Genomic DNA, 20,216 nt, shown 5'->3' with positions numbered 1-20,216 from the left:
CTCTCTGACGAGGGTGGTGAGTCCTCGGACGGGTTGCTACACCCGTCCCTACGGGACTTTGAGCCCGAAAGCTCGGAGTTTTTGTTTTTGTTAAAATTGGAAATCTGCATATTGGATCCCACGAGTGCGGCAGGAAGTGGGCGTCGACCCCGGGTAGAATCCCCGCATTACTCGGGCTAAGGCTAGCGTATCCCCTTGGTTCGCCAGGTGCCCAGGGTGAGGAACCACTAGCGACAGGTCACGCATCTGCCATTCATCCCATAAGCGTGGCATGCCTCAACCGTAGGATTACGTGATGTTTTATAGAGGACCCGCCTCGCGGTCCAGCCGGTTAAGGCAAGACCCCCGGCCCCAGAAACATGACCTAGGGTTACGGTGTGGTAGGCTAGGGTCTGCCGGGGATGCCTGAGCCCCCTGTACCAGAATGCCGAAGCACCCTGGCCCCTCGCAATCGTGTCAGGTTGTACGTCCTGATAAGTACGGGTTTCCAATCAGGGTTTTCCTTCCCCTAGAACGGTTGCCTTCACCCGGCTCACTAGCCCGTTCTGCCCGCGCTGTAGGGTCCTTTGGGTCGCACAAGTACAAGTACAAGTGCGGCCCTCCGGTTCCTGTATGAAACTCGGAGGCAGCTACCCCTCCGAGAGTGAATAAGGACGCTCTTAGTCTGGCCCCTCTGTACAGACCTCTCCGGCTTGGTAGAACCTGCCAAGGGTCAAAACCCCCGCCGGCACAGCTCTGTACTTCATCGGGACACGCAAGCTCCCCCACCACGGCAAGGTGGCGTCCACGGGGGAGACAAGACGTACACCTGCCAGTAGCTCCAGAATTAGCAAATTGGCTGCAAATTAGTAAATATTTAACAATCAACGCGTATCACGACACTGAAAATATTTTTACCACTCCTACATTACCGTTGATAACGTATCCAACGTACGATATTATAAACATAATCCCCGTACCTACTCATGTCCAAGAAGACATATTCGCGGTAACAAAGATTTCGTATCTTAAAATAGCGGTTAACGTAGAAAATCACACTTACCTAGTGTCAGATAAAAGTGAACTAGACAAGTGCATAAAAACTAATAATCACTACACTTGTACACAAAATAAACCTACTTACCGTATAGATACGGAAACACCGTGTGAGATACAAATGTTCGCTGCACCTCAATCTACAACATCGTGTACAATTAAATACTTACGCACTACACATCCGATCATAATAGCTTTAGAAAATATCAACGCATTAATCGCGACCCACAAAGAACAGATAGTAAAAGCACATTGTAAAAATCGAACAGATTTCGTCAGCAAAATCTCAAAAATAAAGTTACTTCAAACCCACAAATATATAAATTTACAATAGATAGTGTCACTATACAAACACAAGAACGCAATGAAGCACGAGAAATTCAAATCTACGCGCCGAATTTTAATTTAACCCCTCCTACAATTAACGCGACTAGGACAATAAATAAAATATCCCATCTAAAAAATAGAAAGGTTATAAAACATCCTGAAGAATTAACAAGATTAGGGAACGAATTGTTAGAAATACAAGTTAATATAAACCAGTATTATAATCCGCAAAATACACACATGATATATGTATACACGACAGTACCAAGCGCACTTATAATTATAATTACGATTATTATCACAGCTATTGTAATAAGAAAGTGCAAGGACAAAAAAGCACTGAATAAAACACAAATGCCAGTGTACACTATACCACAAATACCATCAATATCCAAAAATTGTCAAGAATTTCAAGTACCAGTAGCAAATAAGGACAAACGTATTGTAAAAGGGGTACTATAATAAAATACTTAAAATAGCGGGTTAAACTAACAAAAAAAAACAACGATTATATTATTATTGTAAGTGGGATATAAACACATCGTAACAACGTATCAATGAAGAAAACGCCGTTTGGGAATGCCATTTTCTTTCCCCAAGGAGGGAAGGATGTCATGTCCTAAGCAGGACATTGACGAATTACTTATAATTATGCCATCGAGTCTCGTCCGGATGGATAATTAGGTAGTGGTGCCCCTGCCTGCATTATAAACAGAGTTTCTAGCTCTCGCTCAAAAAAAGGAACGCGCGGTCACGCTATGCGCGTCCCGCTGCGCCGCGCACGCGTGCCACGTCATTGTGTTTTCTGTTCTTGCAGAGTTGACAGAGTTTTCTTCAGACATATTCCTTTAGTAATTAAATCTTTGTATACAGCACGCCAATATGCCGCGGCACAAGAGGATCTGCTCACCACACTCTTCGAGGAAAAGTAAGCATCGACATCGGGAGAGATCCCCTCATAGGCGATTGCATTCGCGATCTAATCTCTCTCGACGAGTGCACTCACGCTCTAACCTCTCAGAGCGGTCACGCTCACGCTCTACCTCCTCTCGAAGGTTACTACGGCATACTTCAAGGGAATTTGGGACTCACCGTACCTTCTTCCGTGAGAACTTATTACATACTCTACACGAATTGATTGATTCTCTAAGGCGTCATGAGGCACCGACATTCAGCGAAGTGTCGGCGGAACCTAATAGACCTGCGAGTCTTATCCCGTTTGAGGACAGGTGCCAGAACCTGCTGGCATTAGTGCAAACCATATCACATAAATCACATTGCTCCATTAGGGAGTTTGCGAGCATGATTGGCTCCCTCGTGTCAATTTGCCCTGCAGTACCATATGGTCTTTTGTATACCAAACGTTTCGAACGAGAGAAATTTCTTGCTCTCGAGGAAAATTCTAGAAATTATAACGGACATTTGGTTATCTCTGCTGACTTGAGAGAAGACTTTGGCTGGTGGATTCGGACTCTCTCCGATACTAACTAGTCCAATACATTCCGTTCTGACCCTTATGTCTGCGAAATTTTTTCCGACGCTTCTCTCACAGGTTGGGGAGCCTCATGCGCGGATCAACGCATTCATGGTTGGTGGACTAAAGAGGATCAATCGCTTCATATTAATGCTCTCGAGCTAAAGGCGGCCTTCTATGCCTTAAAATGCTTTGCAGCTCACCTTCACGATTGCAATATTCTTCTTCGAGTAGATAACACCACCGCTCTCTCTTATATCAATAAGTTCGGCTCGGTTCAACATCTTGTCTTATCCGACATCGCTCGGCAGATATGGCAATGGTGTGAAGAACGTCACATTTATCTTTTCGCTTCTTACATTGTAGTAGGTTGAACTTCGAGGTTCAACATGTATTTTGATATTCTGATATCCGCTCTGGTCTACACGGCCATCACGATCTCTCTTTTCATATGACATAAAAATATAAGGGAAAAAACCCTCTCGAGAGAGAAAGAGCTTCATAATTTGTATTTATTCTATTATTTCTATATATGAGAAGATATATTGATATATGGAAATATTTTACATCTTGTAATCACATGCGTACATAGCAAAATATATTTTTGAGAAGAACAAAGGAAAATATAATGAAGAAGATATGAAAAGAAGAGCAGAAACGAAGAGATGCCTGAAAAATAAGAAATTATGTTAACAAATAGCATGAACAATATCATTAAAACGCAAGATGTAGTAGAAAAGCAAGCGTTACTTTATTTGGTTTGGTATCTGTATTTGCATCATAAATTTCATCCTCTCCATCTCCTTCTTCCTCTTCCATGTCCATGTCTGTATGTCCCAAAAATTCAAAATTCGCTATAACAGCTGCTTCTGTATCTAATATCATTGCTTTTCTGCTATAAAAGATGGCTGTTGCTGAAACAATAAATCACATATAAATGTATAACAGAATCGTAACTATCGTAATGCAGCTTAATTCTCTTAATTAAGTTCGTTTTATATTCGTATATATTCGTATTGTTTTAAAAACATCTTTATTTATCTCTACTTTTTTCCCAGAGTATAAGACTTACATCGGATGATTCTTGTCTGTTCTATGTTCCCTCATTTCCATTTAATGCTGGAGTATTCATTTCATCTGAGTCTGTATTATTATAATATGTCCCACCGCGTATATTTCATTTCTCGGCTTTCGTTGTGAGTCACTGCGCAGGTGTGCTCCGCAGGTGGAGCAGTGACTCTCATTCTTCTCGAGTCGGGATGAGTTCCGAAAGTTGCAAAAAAACGGGCACTTATTATTAATCCGCGAGTGGTTAGTGGTGTCCTCAATAGCTATTTTACTCACTCTACGCTTGATGCAGGGAATATGAGTGAGACAGCTATAGGGACACCGCTGTCTCTGTAGGAGTCTCGTTCGTTCTAATAGCCATGTATCGCGCTTTTCTCTTTTTTCCTTAGCAGAAATACCGATTAAGGAGAGAATCCTTTCTGTAGGCTAAAAAAAGACTATTTTCACGAATTATTTTCGGAAACTAATCGGACGATTGATTCCAAACTTGGTAGAAATAATATATATTTAACTGATAAGAACGAATTTTTATAGTGTTATATGAATAATAATGTAGCAGATACATAAAAAAATAACGTGACGTGTTTAGGCGCGCGCCGTTTCACGGCTCCCATAAAATTTCGAGATATGGCTGGGACAAAAACGCAAGTAAGATAATTAATCTATGAACTTTTTCTTTTTCTTTTTGATAACGGTGGGGAAATCCTCATGGATACCTCCGCCTCTTTGGGGGGGAGGCGGGGTTATGCTGGACTCTTACCGGCTAAAATCCCACTAGGGTGTCTACCTTTCGGACCGTGGTGGGGGGAGTCAGGGGAACTACTCCCGTATTCCCTCCCTGACACCCCGGCCCCAGGATTCATACTCAGAGCCCTCCGCCTTAGTACTGCGCCCCCTCCCACAAAGGGAGTCGGGGGCGCGGTCTTCGGCCGGTTACCCGGCCGGGTTGGCCTTCTGGTAACACTTACTGGAGGGAGGGGACACCTCACCCTTCCTCCGCGCCCCCATGTTCATCAAGGGGGGCAGAGAAGTAGAGCCCGGCCCTAACCAGGCTTCCACTCCCCCTTCACCTACTCCTACCGACGCCTGGGGGAGATGGGTGGGCTTCACGCACCCGTCCCTGGGAAGCGCCGCCTTCGTCGCCGCTCCTTGCGGCGGTTACCAAAGCGGTGCTCTCACTCGGTGACCTCCTTCCGCGACATGACATTGCGGCAGAAGGTGCCGCCGCCCCCATGCCTCCTCGCTACCGCACATGGCGCGAACCATACGTGGGAGCGAGAGGTCCTCCACGCGGCACTCCACCGCCTGGGCCAGGACATGGCGCTGCTGGTTCCATGTTGGGCATGTCGTCAGTATGGTGTGCCATGTCCATAGGCTCCGTGCAGTGTTGACAGCCGGTGGTGGGCTCCTTTCCAATTCGGCACAGATACTTCCCGATACACCCGTGTCCCGTCAGCACCTGCGCTAGATGGAAAGTGATTCCCTGTTCCCTCCTGTCCGCCACTTCGGGCAGACAGGGGCGGACGGTCTCGGCCGTTCGGAGCTCGGGTCCCCCGGGGTCGGCCAATATGGCCGACCACCGTTCTAATATTCGGGCTCTGGCCTATGACTTCAGGGCCGGCAGGCCCCTGGTTGTTAGACCCTCCCCTTCCTCGTGGAGCTCCTTCACTCTCCAGTAGAGGATATACCTCTCGTGAGCTAGGAGCTCCACGGGGGGAGGAGCTGACTAGAGTGGTCACCGCCATGTACGACACGGTGCCGTATCCCCGAATCGTCCTCATCACCACTGCCCGCATAGCCTGCCGCAACAGGCATTTGCTGTGGCGGCTAGACAGTAGCTGGGGCATCCATATGGGCGCCCCGTAGAGGGCGATCGAGAGCACGACACCAACGTATAGGCGGCGAGCCTTCCATCCTGGGCCCCCCTGGGTCCTCATCAGGTTGGCCAGAGCCAGACCTGTTTTGCGGACCCGGGGAGCCAGATGCCTGAAGTGCGGCCCGAAGTCTCAGCGGCCGTCCAACGTCAAGCCCAGATATTTGATCACGGGCCCGACGTGGACGGGGACTCATCCACCAGGACCCGAGACTTCGGCGGCGCCCCACGGCTGCCGTCATGGAAAAAGACGGCTTCCGTCTTCTGGGGCGCCACTTTCAGTCCCAGGCTACTGATGGTGCCCACCACCGATACGAGTGCCGCCTCCGCGAGGAGGCGAGCCTCGTATCCCCCAGTTCTCCCCCCGGCCACTAAGGTGTCATCTGCGTAACAGATGACGTGGCAGCCAGGGAGGAAGTGAGAGCGAAGCACCCTGTCGAACGCGATGTCCCATAGCAAGGGGGCGAGAACCGACCCCTGCGGGACACCGCGTTCCACTGTGCGCCGGCCCTGGACCCCGCCTCTCCTCGAGTAGACGAGGTCCCTGTCCTCGAAGTAGGCCGCGAGGATGCGCCGGAGGTAGACGGGCACTACGTGATATTCGAGGGCCCATCCAATCTCCGGCCAGGGCAGCGTGTTGAACGCATTCGTAATGTCTAATGACACCACGAGCAACACCCGCCTGCCTCCTCCACTACCGTGCGGGTCAGATCCCGGACGTACTGGATTGCGTCCAGCGTGGAACGTCCGGGCCTGAACCCATATTGCCGGTCGTGGAGATTCGGCCCTTCCGAGGACAAATGCTGGACGAGGCGGTCGGTAACGATGCGTTCCAGCATCTTGCCCGCTTCGTCCTGCAGGCATATCGGCCTATAGGCCGGCGCATCTCCGGGTGCTTTGCTCTCCTTCGGGAGGAGGATCAATTTGGCCCTCCTCCATTCTGGGGGGAAACCCCCCTCCCTGAGGCACCCGTTGAGTACTTCCCGCGTGGCCGCGGACAAGTTCCTTTCGCCGAGGGCGAGAGCCTAAGCGCGGCCAGGAATGCCGTCGGGGCTAGGGGCTTTGCCCTTGTCCCCGAGCTTCTTCCTGGCCTTGGCGAACTCTTTTGGAATTAGACCCTCATTCTACTCCCCGTCCTCTCGCTCGGGGACGGGGATCCGGGGGGGCCCCCATCCACCCTCGGGAAGAAGGTGTCTAGGAGCCCCTCGAGGGCCTGGTGGTCCAAAGACTCAGTTGGTGGGGATGCCCACGGACGAATCTTACCGACTGTCTGTTTATAAGGGCGCTCCCACGAATCTTCGTCCAAGAAGTCCACCAATTGCTCCCAGGCTCTTTTATTCGCCTCAGCAATGGCGGCCTTCCGGCCAGCGGCAAGTTCGTAGATTAATGAGGGCTTCCCTCATTAATCTATGAACTTGCCGCTATCGTCTGAACTAGGGAAATAAAAAACGAACTACTTTTCATTAATTTTAAAGCATTTAATTTTAAGGTATTTAAAATTTATATTTAAAAATTCGCCATAAAAATCAACAGTTTTATGTTAAAAATAAATATAAAAAATTAATATTTTTTAATTTCATTAGTTCACACGATAGAGAGATATGTTTCGAATATGTAACTGCATGCTGAAGTCGATCAATCAACCTTTTTATATAAAAAAAAGGTTTTTTCCTCTCTCTGGTTTCAGGAGATGTTGTATAGCGTCTTGTTATTATTATTGTAATTTTTTTTATTATTAAGTCTCCTAATATTTTTTTGTTATTTTCAATAGTGGAGCCTATATTTTAAGTAGCATTGTAAGGAGGATGTGGCATTTATTCTCCCTGCTTCCCGCAGTCTTTCCAAAAGTAAAAACGTATTCGAGCGTCTCAAAACAATTGTATAATTTAACATATCTTACGGTATAAAATAAGTTTTTTTTATGAAATATAATTTTATGAAACATTGTTTTCTTGCAAATAAAATATTTTTAACGTAAAATTGTCGATTTTTATGGCAATTTTTTAAATATAACGTTTAAATGCCTTAAAATTAATTTAAAAAAGTAGTTCGTTTTTTATTTTCCTAGTTCAGACTATAGCGGCAAGTTCGTAGATTAATTATCTTATTTGCATTTTTGTCCCAGTCGTATCTTGAGATTTTATGAGAGCCGTGAAACAGCGCGCACCTAAACACGTCACGTTATTTTTTTGTGTATCTGCTACATTATTATTTATATAACACTATAAAAATTCATTCTTAATTTAAACATATATTATTATTTCTACCAAGTTTGTAATCAATCGTCCGATTATCTTCTGAAAAAAAATTCGTGAAAATAGCTTTTTTGGCCTACAGAGAGGATTCTCTCCTTAATTAGCATTTTTGCTAAGGAGAAAAGAAGAAAACGCGATACATGGCTATTAGAATGAACGAGACACCTACCAGGTGTGTAAATATGAAACCGGAACTTTTGTATAGAAAATACATGTTTATTGTATGGAAATGATAAAAAACATTTTATTCGAAGTATTGCCCATCGCTAGCTATACATTTTTCCCACCTGTCTGACAATTTATGGATGCCACGCCAAAAAAACTGTTGCTCTTTTGAGGCAAACCAGTCATCGAGCCATTTTCGTACATTTTCGTAAGAAGTGAAGCGCTGCTCAGCAAGTGCGTATCCCATCGATGCAAATAAGTAGTAATCGGACGGAGCCAAGTCTGGTGAGTAAGCCGCATGCGAAAGTATTTCCCAACTAAACGCCTCAATCCTTTCCTTGACCAGTTTTGCTGTGTGTGATGGTGCATTATCATGAAGCAAAATCACTTTGTGTTGCCTTTTTTATATTCTGTTCGTTTTTCACGCAAACCTTGATTCAAATCGATTGTTGTCAGTAGCGTTCAGTATGAACGGTTTCGCCAGGTTGTAGCAGCTCATAATAGATCACACCCTTCTGATCCCAAACACAGAGCATTGTCTTCCGTCCATAGCAATTTGGCCTTGCAGTCGATATCGATGGTTCGCCTGGAGTTACTCATGATCTTTTAAGCTTAGGATTCTCAAAATATATCCACTTTTCATCGCTAGTCACAATTCGATGGAGAAATGACTTTCTTTTGTACCTGGCGAGCAGCATTTCGCAAGTGGTTTTTCGGTTTTCCTGCTGTCTTTCATTCAGTTCATGTGGAACTCATTTTCCCATCTTCTGGATCTTTCCCATGGCTTTCAAACGTATGAAGACGGCTTCTCGTGTCACATTTAATTGATCCGCGAGTTGTTGTTGCGTTTGAGCGTCATCCTCATCCAACAATGCTTGCAATTCGCTGTCTTCAAACTTTTTCGGTGGTCTTCCACATTCTTCGTTTCTCACGTCAAAATCGCCACGTTTAAATTTTTTAAACCACCCAAAGCACTATGATTTACCAAGAGCATGCTCACCGTAAGCTTCGACAAGCATTCGATGCGATTCTGCAGCGATTCTGCAGCAGTTTTCTTCAAATGGTAACAAAAAATCCATGCTGTCTGCAAATCGTAGCTTCCAGGCACAAAATTCGACATGTTCAACGCTATTACAAACTATGCTGTTGTATGAAACTTGTATTGTTGTGAGTTAAAAATCTTTGTCAGATGTCAACAAATGGAAATGACGTCAATGACGCGGTTTGACGGTAACTACATTGACAGCTAGGATCATTTACGGGCAAATTCCGGTTTCATATTTACAGACCTGGTATAGAGACAGTGGTGTCCCTATAGCTGTCTCACTCATATTCCTTGCATTCAAGCGTAGAGTGAGTGAGACAGCTATTGGGGACACCACTAACCGTACCACATCTGGTAATGCTTTTTCTCTCAATCATGCGACTAGCGATAAGGATGCAACATCGAAACATTTCCTACCATTTCTCCTTCGCTCCTTCGCTTTGCTCGCGCTGTGCAGTACGTCCTGCGTATATGCCTGTCATCGCTTTCGATTGTTTCACAGGCGTATACGATGCTGCTGCTGAGAGACACCATATCTGCCTCTGAACATGGACGTAAGAATATATGGACGGAGTATAAAGTGCTTTTATAAGCGTAGGGTATTGGCCTTGAAGAGTGAGAGGAATCTATCGTCGGCCATCTTGGTCTCTCATATTTAAGGTCTACTGTCACATCGTGAGACGTCATTATCCTCTGCCAACCGAGACTATTATATGATTTGATCTGATCTTTGTAGCTGCACTGTTGAACTGGTGCTATGAGTTAAAGTGACACAAATATAGGTTTTCTCACTCTAGCTCAGTGCTGGGAATTAAGTGAGCAGCACGAGCCGATTTCAGAGGCAACGCCCGCACTTCCCCCACTACCTCTCGAAGCGCGGCGGCCAAGTCGCCGATCGCGCGTGAGACGCTCTGTCTCAGGAACGGTCTCATATACGATATAAGATGAGATCGTACCTTCCGTCAAACCAAAATTAAAGTATTTATTTATCCTTAAAAATAATTCTTACTCTCATTAATGATGAAATGTAACGCTTTTATTTCTTATATAATAAATTCTCTTTAATAATAATATAGTGATGACAATAATTAAGAATATAATGATTAAAGTTTTGCCAATAGATTTCCACATCACCCATGAGGTACTATTGTTGATGCGTTTTTTTTTAAGCAGTTTTCCCAGTAGGCCTACTCCACTAAAAATTAATGAAAATGAAATATATGGCTCAACAGGAAAGCGAAATGCTACATCGTGAGAAATATAAAAACGAAAGAAGGAAAATAAATACAGAGCGCAAAATGGCCAATTTTTATAAAAATATTAATCGGATTTTCTTAAAAAAAGACGCACTAACAATAATACCTCATGGGTGATGTGGAAATCTATTAACAAAACTTTAATAATTATATTCTTAATCATTGCCATCACTATATTATTATTAAAGAGAATTTATTATATTAGAAATAAAAGCGTTATATTTCATCATTAATGAGAGTAAGAATTATTTTGTAAGGATAAATAAATATTTTAATTTTGGTTTTACGGAGGGTGCGATCTCATCTTATATCGTATATGAGACCATTTCTGAGGCAGAGCGTCTCACGCGCGATCGGCAGCTCGCCGCGCTTCGAGAGGTAGTGGGGGAAGCGCGAGCGTTGCCTTTGAAATCGGCTCGCGCTGCTCACTTAATTCCCAGCACTGCTCTAGCTTATTGCACTAGTTCAGGTGTGGAATTACAAAGAACAGACCAATTGTAGTGAAATAAATTTCATAAATTTAATTTTAATTTATGAAATAAATTTCATAAATTTTTAATATATAATGAAGTAAATACTTTGTTAATATTAATCTCAATATTAACAATGTTTATATGTTTCTGGTCTAATAATCAGATTTGAATATGACAAAAAAAATTATTGCTTTATCAGCACTGAGCCAATTAGGATTAATAATAATAATTTTAAGAGTATGATTTAATTTACTTTCATATTTTCATTTATTAACCCATGCAATTTTTAAATCATTATTATTTATAACAGCTGGGGTAGTCATTCATTTAATAAATAACAATCAGGATATTCGTCTTTTAGAAGGATTAAATGAGTTTATTCTTTTCACTATAATAAGATTTCATTTAACTTTATTTTCATTATGTGGTTTTCCTTTTATGTCAGGATTCTATTCAAAAGATTTAATCATAGAAGTAATTTACCTTGAAAAATTTAATTGATTAATAATATTAATATCAGTTGTTTCTTTATCATTTACAGTAATTATTTTTATGTTGAAATATATAACATTCCGTGACACTAGCTACTGTCGCCAGCGCGGTGTCCTGGCCCGAGCGGTGGACTGCGAAGTGGAGGCCCTCTCGCTCCTGCGCATGGTCAAGGCCATGTGCGGGAGCGAGGAGGTATGAAGGCGGCGGCCTTCTTCTGCAAAGACGTTATGTCGCAGAAGGAGGCCGCCGAATGAGAGCGTCGCCCCGGTGCCCGCCATAGGGCACGGCGGAGACGACGCTCCCCGGGGGTGGGAAGCGGGCCCGAGGTAGTGTCCCTAAAACATAGAGTCTGACCACGGTACGTGTTCGTTTTTATTGGTCGAAACGAATTTTGTAAAAACATGGCAGAACCAATAGAAATTGTTATTCAGAACGTAATAATTTAAAAATGTAATAGATAGATATCTTTACCTAGAATCTGTCTAAATTTCTATATATTTTTATCTAGATGTATGTATATGTAAAAAATTGGAGACAAAAATGTTGTGAGACAGAAGAGAAATATAAAAAATAAGCAAGCCGTGAAAATTCGCGATCAGATGTAATATTTATTTGCTACAATAAATAGGATAGTGAATGAGGTAAAATAGAATTGAGAAACATTCTCACATATTTAGAAGTGGGGAAAGGGGTGAAATAAGAAAAGTACAAAGAGTTTGTGTAACTCGTTTTTATAATTCAAATGAACAAATATAAACATTTTGTAACATTACGTAACAATAGAATGGCCATTGTTTTGCTATTGTGTATTGGTTTTACTAATTGCCCCTTTGTACACACAATTTTCATCCTATATGCAATAAATCGTCTCATAATTTTCAAACTTAATTGATGACAATTGTTAATGCTCGCACAAAAAACATTTTCCATTTTTTCCATAAAGAAACTAATTAAATTACACTTAAAATTATTTAAATGAGGAAGATATTGCAGAATAACAATTTCCATGGCAATGAAATATTCAAAAACATCTTTGCTTACAAAAAATAAAGTATTATTTCGAAAACATCTTAAATACACAAATCTTGCATATTTAATACTTGCATTATATTTAGTTGAACCTGCAGAATTTAAACAACTTGCGCATATTGCATTTTTAGCACACTTAGCAATACTGTGTACTATGTAACCAGCAAAACTATATAATACATTTAATCCTATTATTAAAAGAGATATGTTTTGAAATAATCTCAGTAGGAATATTGGGAAACTGTTCGACGTGTCTTTTTTTTGTTTATTCAAGAAGTCACATAGGAATTGTCTATCATCTTGGTCATAATTCGTATATTTTGATGGTTTAATATAGCGAGATATACAAACCCACATAGCACCGCAATATTGCAGGAATATTACAGAAATGTTGCAGGAATATTACTAAAATATTGCATAAATGTGACAACAATATTGCAGAAATATTTAATATCCTAGGCATAAGTCTCGCAGAAATATTGCGGGAATATTGTTATGATGTTGTTAGGAATATTGTCACAATATCAGAGGACTATTGCCACAATGTTGTTGAAATATCGCCACAATCTTGCAGGGATACCTATAAAATATAGCCACAATACTGCAGAAAAATTGCAAAATATTGCCGAAATATTACTGCAATCGTGCAGGAATGTTGCTACAATATTTCTTAAATGTTGCTGCAATATTGCAGGAATATTACTGAAATATTGCATAAATATCACAGCAATATTGCAAAAATACTTAATGTCCTAGGCATAAATCTCGCAAAAATATCTCAAGCATGGTCTACAATGGCAGTAAGCAGTAAGAAGTAAGCGTAAGCGGTAAGAAATAAACCAATCACAGTCGATTATGACAAAAATAATCAACTGTGGTTGGTTCATTTCTTACTATTCATGCTTTCTTCTTATTGCTTACGGCCATTGTAGACCACGCTTTAGAACACTGCGTTAAATAAAAAAATGTTTCAGACAAAAGTTATTTGACTTGAAGGGGGACATAAGATAGTGATAGCATTTTGTTAATAGATGGCGCCACTTTCAAGATATTCACTGACCATCAATTTTTATAAATGAAAATCCCAACTTTTTATTATATCTTCTTTTTCTACCAATTAATTTGAACAACTATTGTCTGAAACATTTTTTATTTGCTTAATATTTTTTGAGATATTTAAGGAAAACTTGGTAACTTTTCCAACATTTACCTTACGATATCTCGCTAACTATTCGTCGACAAAAAAAATAGTATTAGACTTTTTTTACTTTATTTAATATCAAGAATATATTAATGGTGCCCTAACTTTTATTAATTTAATAATTTTGAAATTTCCAAAGGTCGATAAGTTAACAAAAGCTAGGGCACTATTATAATAATATATTCTTGATAATAAGTAAAGTAAAAAAGTCTAATACTATTTTTTCTTTCGACGAATAGTTAGCGAGATATCGTAAGTTAAATGTTGAAAAAGTTACCAAGTTTTCCTTAAATATCTCAAAAAATACTAACCAAATAAAAAAATGTTTCAGACAAAAATTGTTCAAATTAATTGATAGAAAAAGAAAATATAATAAAAAATTCGGATTTGCATTTATGAAAATTGATTGTCAGTGAATATCTCAAAAGTGGCGCCATTTATAAACAAAATGCTATCGCTTTCTTGTCCTCCTTCAAGCCAAACAACTTTTGTCTGAAACATTGTTTTATTTAACGCAGTGTTTCTGACAAAGGGAGGACGCATCAACCGGGAAACGGTTTGGAACGAAACTTACGGAGTTAATAGTATTGCAATTATTATATAAAAATTTTCTCATACACTATATATTTTATAGATAAGATTTACGGTTTTTTCGCAATTTAAATTATTAATAGTATATTTAACAAACACTAATATATTTAAGAAACGCAGTTTTATTACTTATTAATGTTTTCTGTTTCATTTTTATGCTTATACAGAATAAAATATACAGAATAAAAAAAAACCATACAGCAGGGGTCGAACCTCAGCCGTCAGCTCGGTAGTTCGTTACCTTCGCTGCTGTGCTACGCCGCTTCGTTGAATACCCTTCTTATTAACTCGTACACTTTGTTGGCTCTTTTCTTTAGACCGTTTTTTCTCGAAAACGAAGAGGTATTGCGTCGTATGCTATTACCATGAGTTATTAGTAGTCAAGTATTATTAACTCCGTAAGTTTCGTTCCAAACCGTTTCCCGGTTGATGCGTCTTCCCCTTGTGAGATATTTGTGATGTGACATTAAAATGGGACACCCTGTATATAAATTGTTTCACACTGCAGTATTACGGCGATAATCAGAAATATTACGTGGCGGTCTGTCATACTGGAATATAGCGGCAATATTCCTGTGATATTGCAATGAGATTTATCATCGCGCAATAATGTTGTAATATTGCCACTATGTTGCCATACGATAGTTACATTGTAACATTGCAGTAATATTCCAGTGATGTAATATTCCAGTGATATTGTCTGATATATCGCTCATCTGTTAAGTCAAAACGCAAATATTTTCGGTAATCATAGCTTCAGAATCACAAATTTTATAAGATTTGTAAGATGCTATAAACCATAATTGCTAAAAAGTTTTTATTAAAATCAGTATCTTATCATTATCATTTTTATAATAAAAATACAGATGTAATATTAACGTATATATACATAAGACAATTTTCAATAATAGAAATATAAATATAATGATAGCATAAAGAATAATGTTTATAGAAGTTCTCAATAAGAACTTTTCGCAAATCGAAAAAATTTTATGTCTTAGTCAGTAAAGGATTCTGAAACTGAGTACAGCAACCGTCAATAGCGTGACTATAAACTTTGAGCTAACAAATATTAAAGAAATCGCTAATAATTCTTTTCGGGAATAATTTTTTTAAAAGTTTTCGGGTAAGCTTTTTACAATTAGACCATTTAGATCTAAACAAAACGGCGTATTTTCTTCAGTCTGTCTTTTATGAAAATCATTGATTTCTTAAAAAAAATTGTTATTTTATACCGGAAACTACAAAGATCGCGTTATTAATATTTGTACCTTAAAAATATGTGGGTAGTTTTTTTTCTAAATTTTTTTTCAATATGACGGACTCAACATTGCAGCCGAAATCACGAATTTCATCTTATATCGATTTTTCTAACGTTTTTTCACTTTATAATGCTGATTTATTCAATCTGTCTGATATATCACTCCGCAACATTGTTATAATATTCCTGCGATATTGTAGATTGATATATCACATTGAAATATTACTGCGATACTCAGAAATATTACGTAGTGGTCTATCATGCTGGAATATAGCGGCAATATTCCTATGATATTGTAATGAGATTTATCATCGCGCAATATTGTTGTAATATTGTCACTATGTTGCCATATAATAGTCACGTTGTAACATTGCAGTAATATTTCACTGATATTGTAATCTGATATATCATTCTGCAATATTGTTATAATATTTCTGCAATATTATATAATAACCTTGTGATTTTGTAATATTGCTACGATATTATAATATTGCTTCAATATTGTTGCAATATTGCAGTGCTGTGTGGGAAGTTCTTTCAAGTCTTGCTTGAATTGTAAGACATTGAATGTTGGATGTTTAGCTCTTATTCCGGAAAATAAATTTTCTACGCAATCCTGTGTAAATCGACTTGCTAAGACATATATATAGCTTCTTTCATTTATCAAAAATTTTGTTAACTCTATAACAGACTTTGTGGTAATCATGACACCACATTGGACGGGCTTGAAATATTGATTCTCACCTATTGCAATATTTCTAAAAAGTTCAATAACGGCCTCAAGAAATTCAATACTTTGATGATATTTTTCTTCGCTCTTTTCATTGCCTGACGTTTTACCCAATACTACTCGTTGAGATCGTGACGTTACAAGTGTAAACCATTTGGAAACAACTTCTATAAATGATGCTATCGTTTTGTATTCTAAATATTTCATGTTTTTCTTCAGCTAGAAATGTAAGTGCACTGCTGACATCCATGCTCATGACATTTCTTGCTTTACTAACTTTCATTTTGTTATATTTACCGGGAGTAATATCACTGTGTTGAAGTTTCGGAGTTAATTTAAAACATAAATTCTCTTGCAGTTCAACTAATTCAGTCAAATGCTTGCATTTTACGGTAGAAGAAGGTAATTTATGTATATACACGAATGTCTGTAGTAGTTTTATTATTTTGTTATTCTCTAAGCAAGATCTTAAATTTTTCAAGAGGTGTGGCGCATCAGCGAAAAAATATAATTTTCGTTTGTTGTCTACGGGATAGCATACGGAATTCTGAAGGAAAGATTTTCCACCTGAAATGTTTCCAAATGTTTTCCACATAGTTCGATTTATGGATCCCATGTCGGAAGTTATACTATGTATATATAGACCAATGGATTCTGCTTTTTTAATTATTGTTTCAATTATAGCTTTTAAAGTAGCACCGTTAAATCCATTGGGCGTATAGTAATAAGCTACAACCTGTTTCCACCGTGAAAAAATACCAGCAATCATAATCACTAAAGCATGCATTGCTTTCTATACTTGTCCTATAAAGGAAAGAATAATTTTTATACAATTATGAATACACAAACAGTTTCAAATAATTCTAGAAAGGAGAAAAGAATCAGGATTTCATGTAAATTTAGCAAAGAACGCTACCAGAACTGTCAGGCATACTAGCATTGCCAATATGTGAAAGAGTGGAAGGGTCAAACTTTTTTCCAGATACAATACTCATTTCATCAATAGCAATCGCAGAATCTTTTTCTCGGTCATCTTTAAACAGAAATATTTGTTTCTTTAAAATATCAAAAACGTCTTCTAATATCCCTGGCTCAAAGTCAATGCCTTCTTTTTTTCTTCGTAAAGTGCGCTATGATAAAGGCAGATTTTGAGTTAATAATTGGTTGTATCCATTGCTGTTATATGAAAACTTCAGTTGTAATGCCTTAAGGATTGTATTGTTGGACCATTTAAAACCACGTGGATTTTGACCAAGAAGTATTTGAATTTGATCGTCGTTGAATATTCTTCTCACATTTAATGGTAGTTGTGACTTAAATTGTCTTGTCTTTTTTTCTTTTCATCTGTCAATCTTCTTATCTGTTTTTTTAATATTCTTCTTGATCTTTCTACTCTGTTTATAATTACGTTTGCTTGCTGTAATTTCAATGTAGCTTCTTGTGCTCTCAATTCAGCATCTTGAAGTCTTCGTTTCAAAGTATCATAATCATTTTCGTAATATATTGCGTGTGGTTTTGATATTTTTCCTATTGCAGATGATTGTTTTTCTGCTTCTATGACACATACTTCAGAGTTGTCTTCACATGAGTTTTGTCTTGTCATAGAAGGATTTGGGTTAGCTCCATTAACATCATTATTATCTGAGACTATCTTCAAAGCTGACTCTTCATTTGTAACATTTCTTGTATCAGCCTGCAAATATAAATTTCATTAAAGATTTCTACAATTAAAAATTTAATTTGAAGATAATATGAGCAACAAAAAAAAATAAATTTATATCACAAGTAATTTTCGCTTTCCATCAATGCGAGGCTTCTTCCACATATTATCAGAGAAGTGTACCTATACATAAATGAAACATCAGAGAAGTGTACCTATACATAAATGAAACAAGAATTATTTCATAACAAAAAAGAATTCTTAATCTTCTACCTCGCATATAAACCATTTTTTCGAGGAATTCCATTCCTGTCTCCCAATATTGTTAATCCACAATGCTCTTCTAGTAAGATCTGCAGGAAGCGAGTAGAGTGAAAAGCCTTTCTGATAATAATTTTTATAGTGTGGAACACAACAAGTTGGCATGTTGAAATCTAAAAACAAATATCTTCTTATTGCATTATAAGATCGTTTTATTTCAGGTGCTGTTCAGAACAAATGTGAGGTTAAGATAACTTTTATTACGAATAACACATCTTTATAACATTATAATTTTTAAATACATTAATTTTTTTATTTTATAACTTGGAAACCACATACAAAATAATTTTACTTACTTTTAATATTACAGTTTGTAGCCAGACAATTTTATCGTATACAACGCGGTAAACACAAGTTACATACATGCACATATACATGTATACACTGCCGCCATGTTTTTACAAAACTAGGCCGAGTGGCTAGACTCTATGTTTTAGGAACACTAGCCCGAGGTGGCGACGGCCGAGGAGTCGCCATCGATTCGTCGGGAGCCTCCTCGGCTGCTTCGGTCTCGCCTTTGAACGCGGGGGGGGAGGGCGACGGGTGACTAACCCACCTCCCTCCAGAGCGTTGGTAGGGACCGGGAAAGGGGAGTGGAGGCCTGGTTAGGGCTGGGCCCCACTCCCCGTCCCCCTTGACGAGCGAGGGGGACTTGGAGGGAGGGTGGGTATCCCCCCTCCCTCCAGTAAATATAACCAGAAGGCCAACCCAGCCGGGTAACCGGCCCCCCGAGCGGGACCGCGCCTCCGACTCCCTTTGTGCGAGGGGGCGCGGGACTTGGGCGTCGGGTTCTTCTAATGAGTCCTGGGGCCGGGGTGTCAGGGAGAGTATACGGGAGTAGTTCCCCTGACTCCCCCCACACCGGTCCGAAAGGTAGATATCCCGGTGAGGTTTTAGGCGGTAAAAGTTTGACATAACCCCCGCCCTCCCTAAAGGGCGGGCGTATCCATGAGGATTTCCTCACCGTTATAAAAAAAGAAGCTACTGTCGCCATCTTAGTCTTTCATATCCGTTACAATAGACATTTCTTTCCTCTCACCCTTCATGGACTACTCCCGCAGCTCTATGCTCCGTCCATATATTCTTACGTCCATGGTTGTTTCTTTATCATTTACAGTAATTATTTTTATGTTGAAATATATAACATTCCGTGACACTAGCGACTGTCGCCATCTTAGTCTCTCATATCCGTTACAATAGACATTTCTTTCCTCTCACCCTTCATGGATCACCCCCGCAGCTCTATGCTCCGTCCATATTCTTACATCCATGCCTCTGAATATCCACAATTTGATATCTACCTAGCAAACACAATATTACATGTAACGTCTCAGACAGCATCGGACATCCAATGGATGTACGTTTCACGTCCAATTTATGTCCGTATGTCCGATTTGCGTCCGTGGACATAAATTGGACGTAACAAGGTGTTACGTCCTGGAGGAGGAACGCAACTTGACGCTTGCTTTCGCAAGCTCCGACGTACTCGCAAGTCTGCGGTGCAGACCAAGGATCGGAATTACCCCTTTATCTGGCGCGGACGTACGTCGGTGGTTCTTTATTTAGGTCAAGGAACTGAATCCTTTTACCTGGGATAGGACCGTGAGCGACGGTTGAGGGAAGGGAGAATTTTTTGATTGAGAATAATTATTTGGAAAACGTGATTGGCTTACAATTACAACAACTTGTTTTATTAGTAATTAGACGGATGTTCACAATGAAATAAAATTTATAAGCTTTTATAATGTGTACGTATACATATATGTATAAACAATCGCGGTCTGAGCAAAATTCCGTGTTCGTTATGTCCGACTGTGATCGAAAAGATTGGCCACTGGCACCTGATTTAACAATTAAGGCGGAATGCCAAGGGACTAGAAAAAGGGAAGCAAAGGAAAAGAAAAGAAAAGAGAGAGAAAAAAAGAAGAAAATGGGTTTCAGCAGGATCTCTCGCAATATC

At 39.8% G+C, this 20,216-nt stretch overlaps 2 protein-coding genes across 2 annotated transcripts; both read right to left on the bottom strand.

Annotated features, from left to right (window-relative positions):
• Nucleotides 1–3,412: 3,412 nt before the first annotated feature.
• LOC112588230 (uncharacterized) lies at nucleotides 3,413–5,270 on the bottom strand. The gene is made up of 3 exons (XM_025297434.1): nucleotides 5,168–5,270; nucleotides 3,587–3,750; nucleotides 3,413–3,505 (listed from the first exon to the last, which is right to left on the bottom strand). The coding sequence occupies exons 1-3, from the start codon at nucleotides 5,268–5,270 to the stop codon at nucleotides 3,413–3,415; spliced, it is 360 nt and encodes a 119-aa protein (XP_025153219.1).
• Nucleotides 5,271–12,196: 6,926 nt separating this feature from the next.
• On the bottom strand, nucleotides 12,197–18,363 carry LOC112588234 (uncharacterized). Its single transcript, XM_025297439.1, has 2 exons — nucleotides 18,273–18,363; nucleotides 12,197–12,574 (listed from the first exon to the last, which is right to left on the bottom strand). Exons 1-2 carry the CDS (start codon nucleotides 18,359–18,361, stop codon nucleotides 12,202–12,204), a joined length of 462 nt encoding a protein of 153 aa, XP_025153224.1. The 5' UTR covers nucleotides 18,362–18,363; the 3' UTR covers nucleotides 12,197–12,201.
• Between the last annotated feature and the right edge of the window lie 1,853 nt (nucleotides 18,364–20,216).

This window comes from Harpegnathos saltator, unplaced genomic scaffold (genome assembly GCF_003227715.2).
Source record: "Harpegnathos saltator strain DR-91 unplaced genomic scaffold, Hsal_v8.6 scaffold176, whole genome shotgun sequence".
In the NCBI taxonomy this organism is placed as follows: Eukaryota; Metazoa; Arthropoda; class Insecta; order Hymenoptera; family Formicidae; genus Harpegnathos; species Harpegnathos saltator.
Note: the sequence above shows the minus strand (reverse complement) of the source record. Positions and strands in the feature narration are given on the sequence as shown.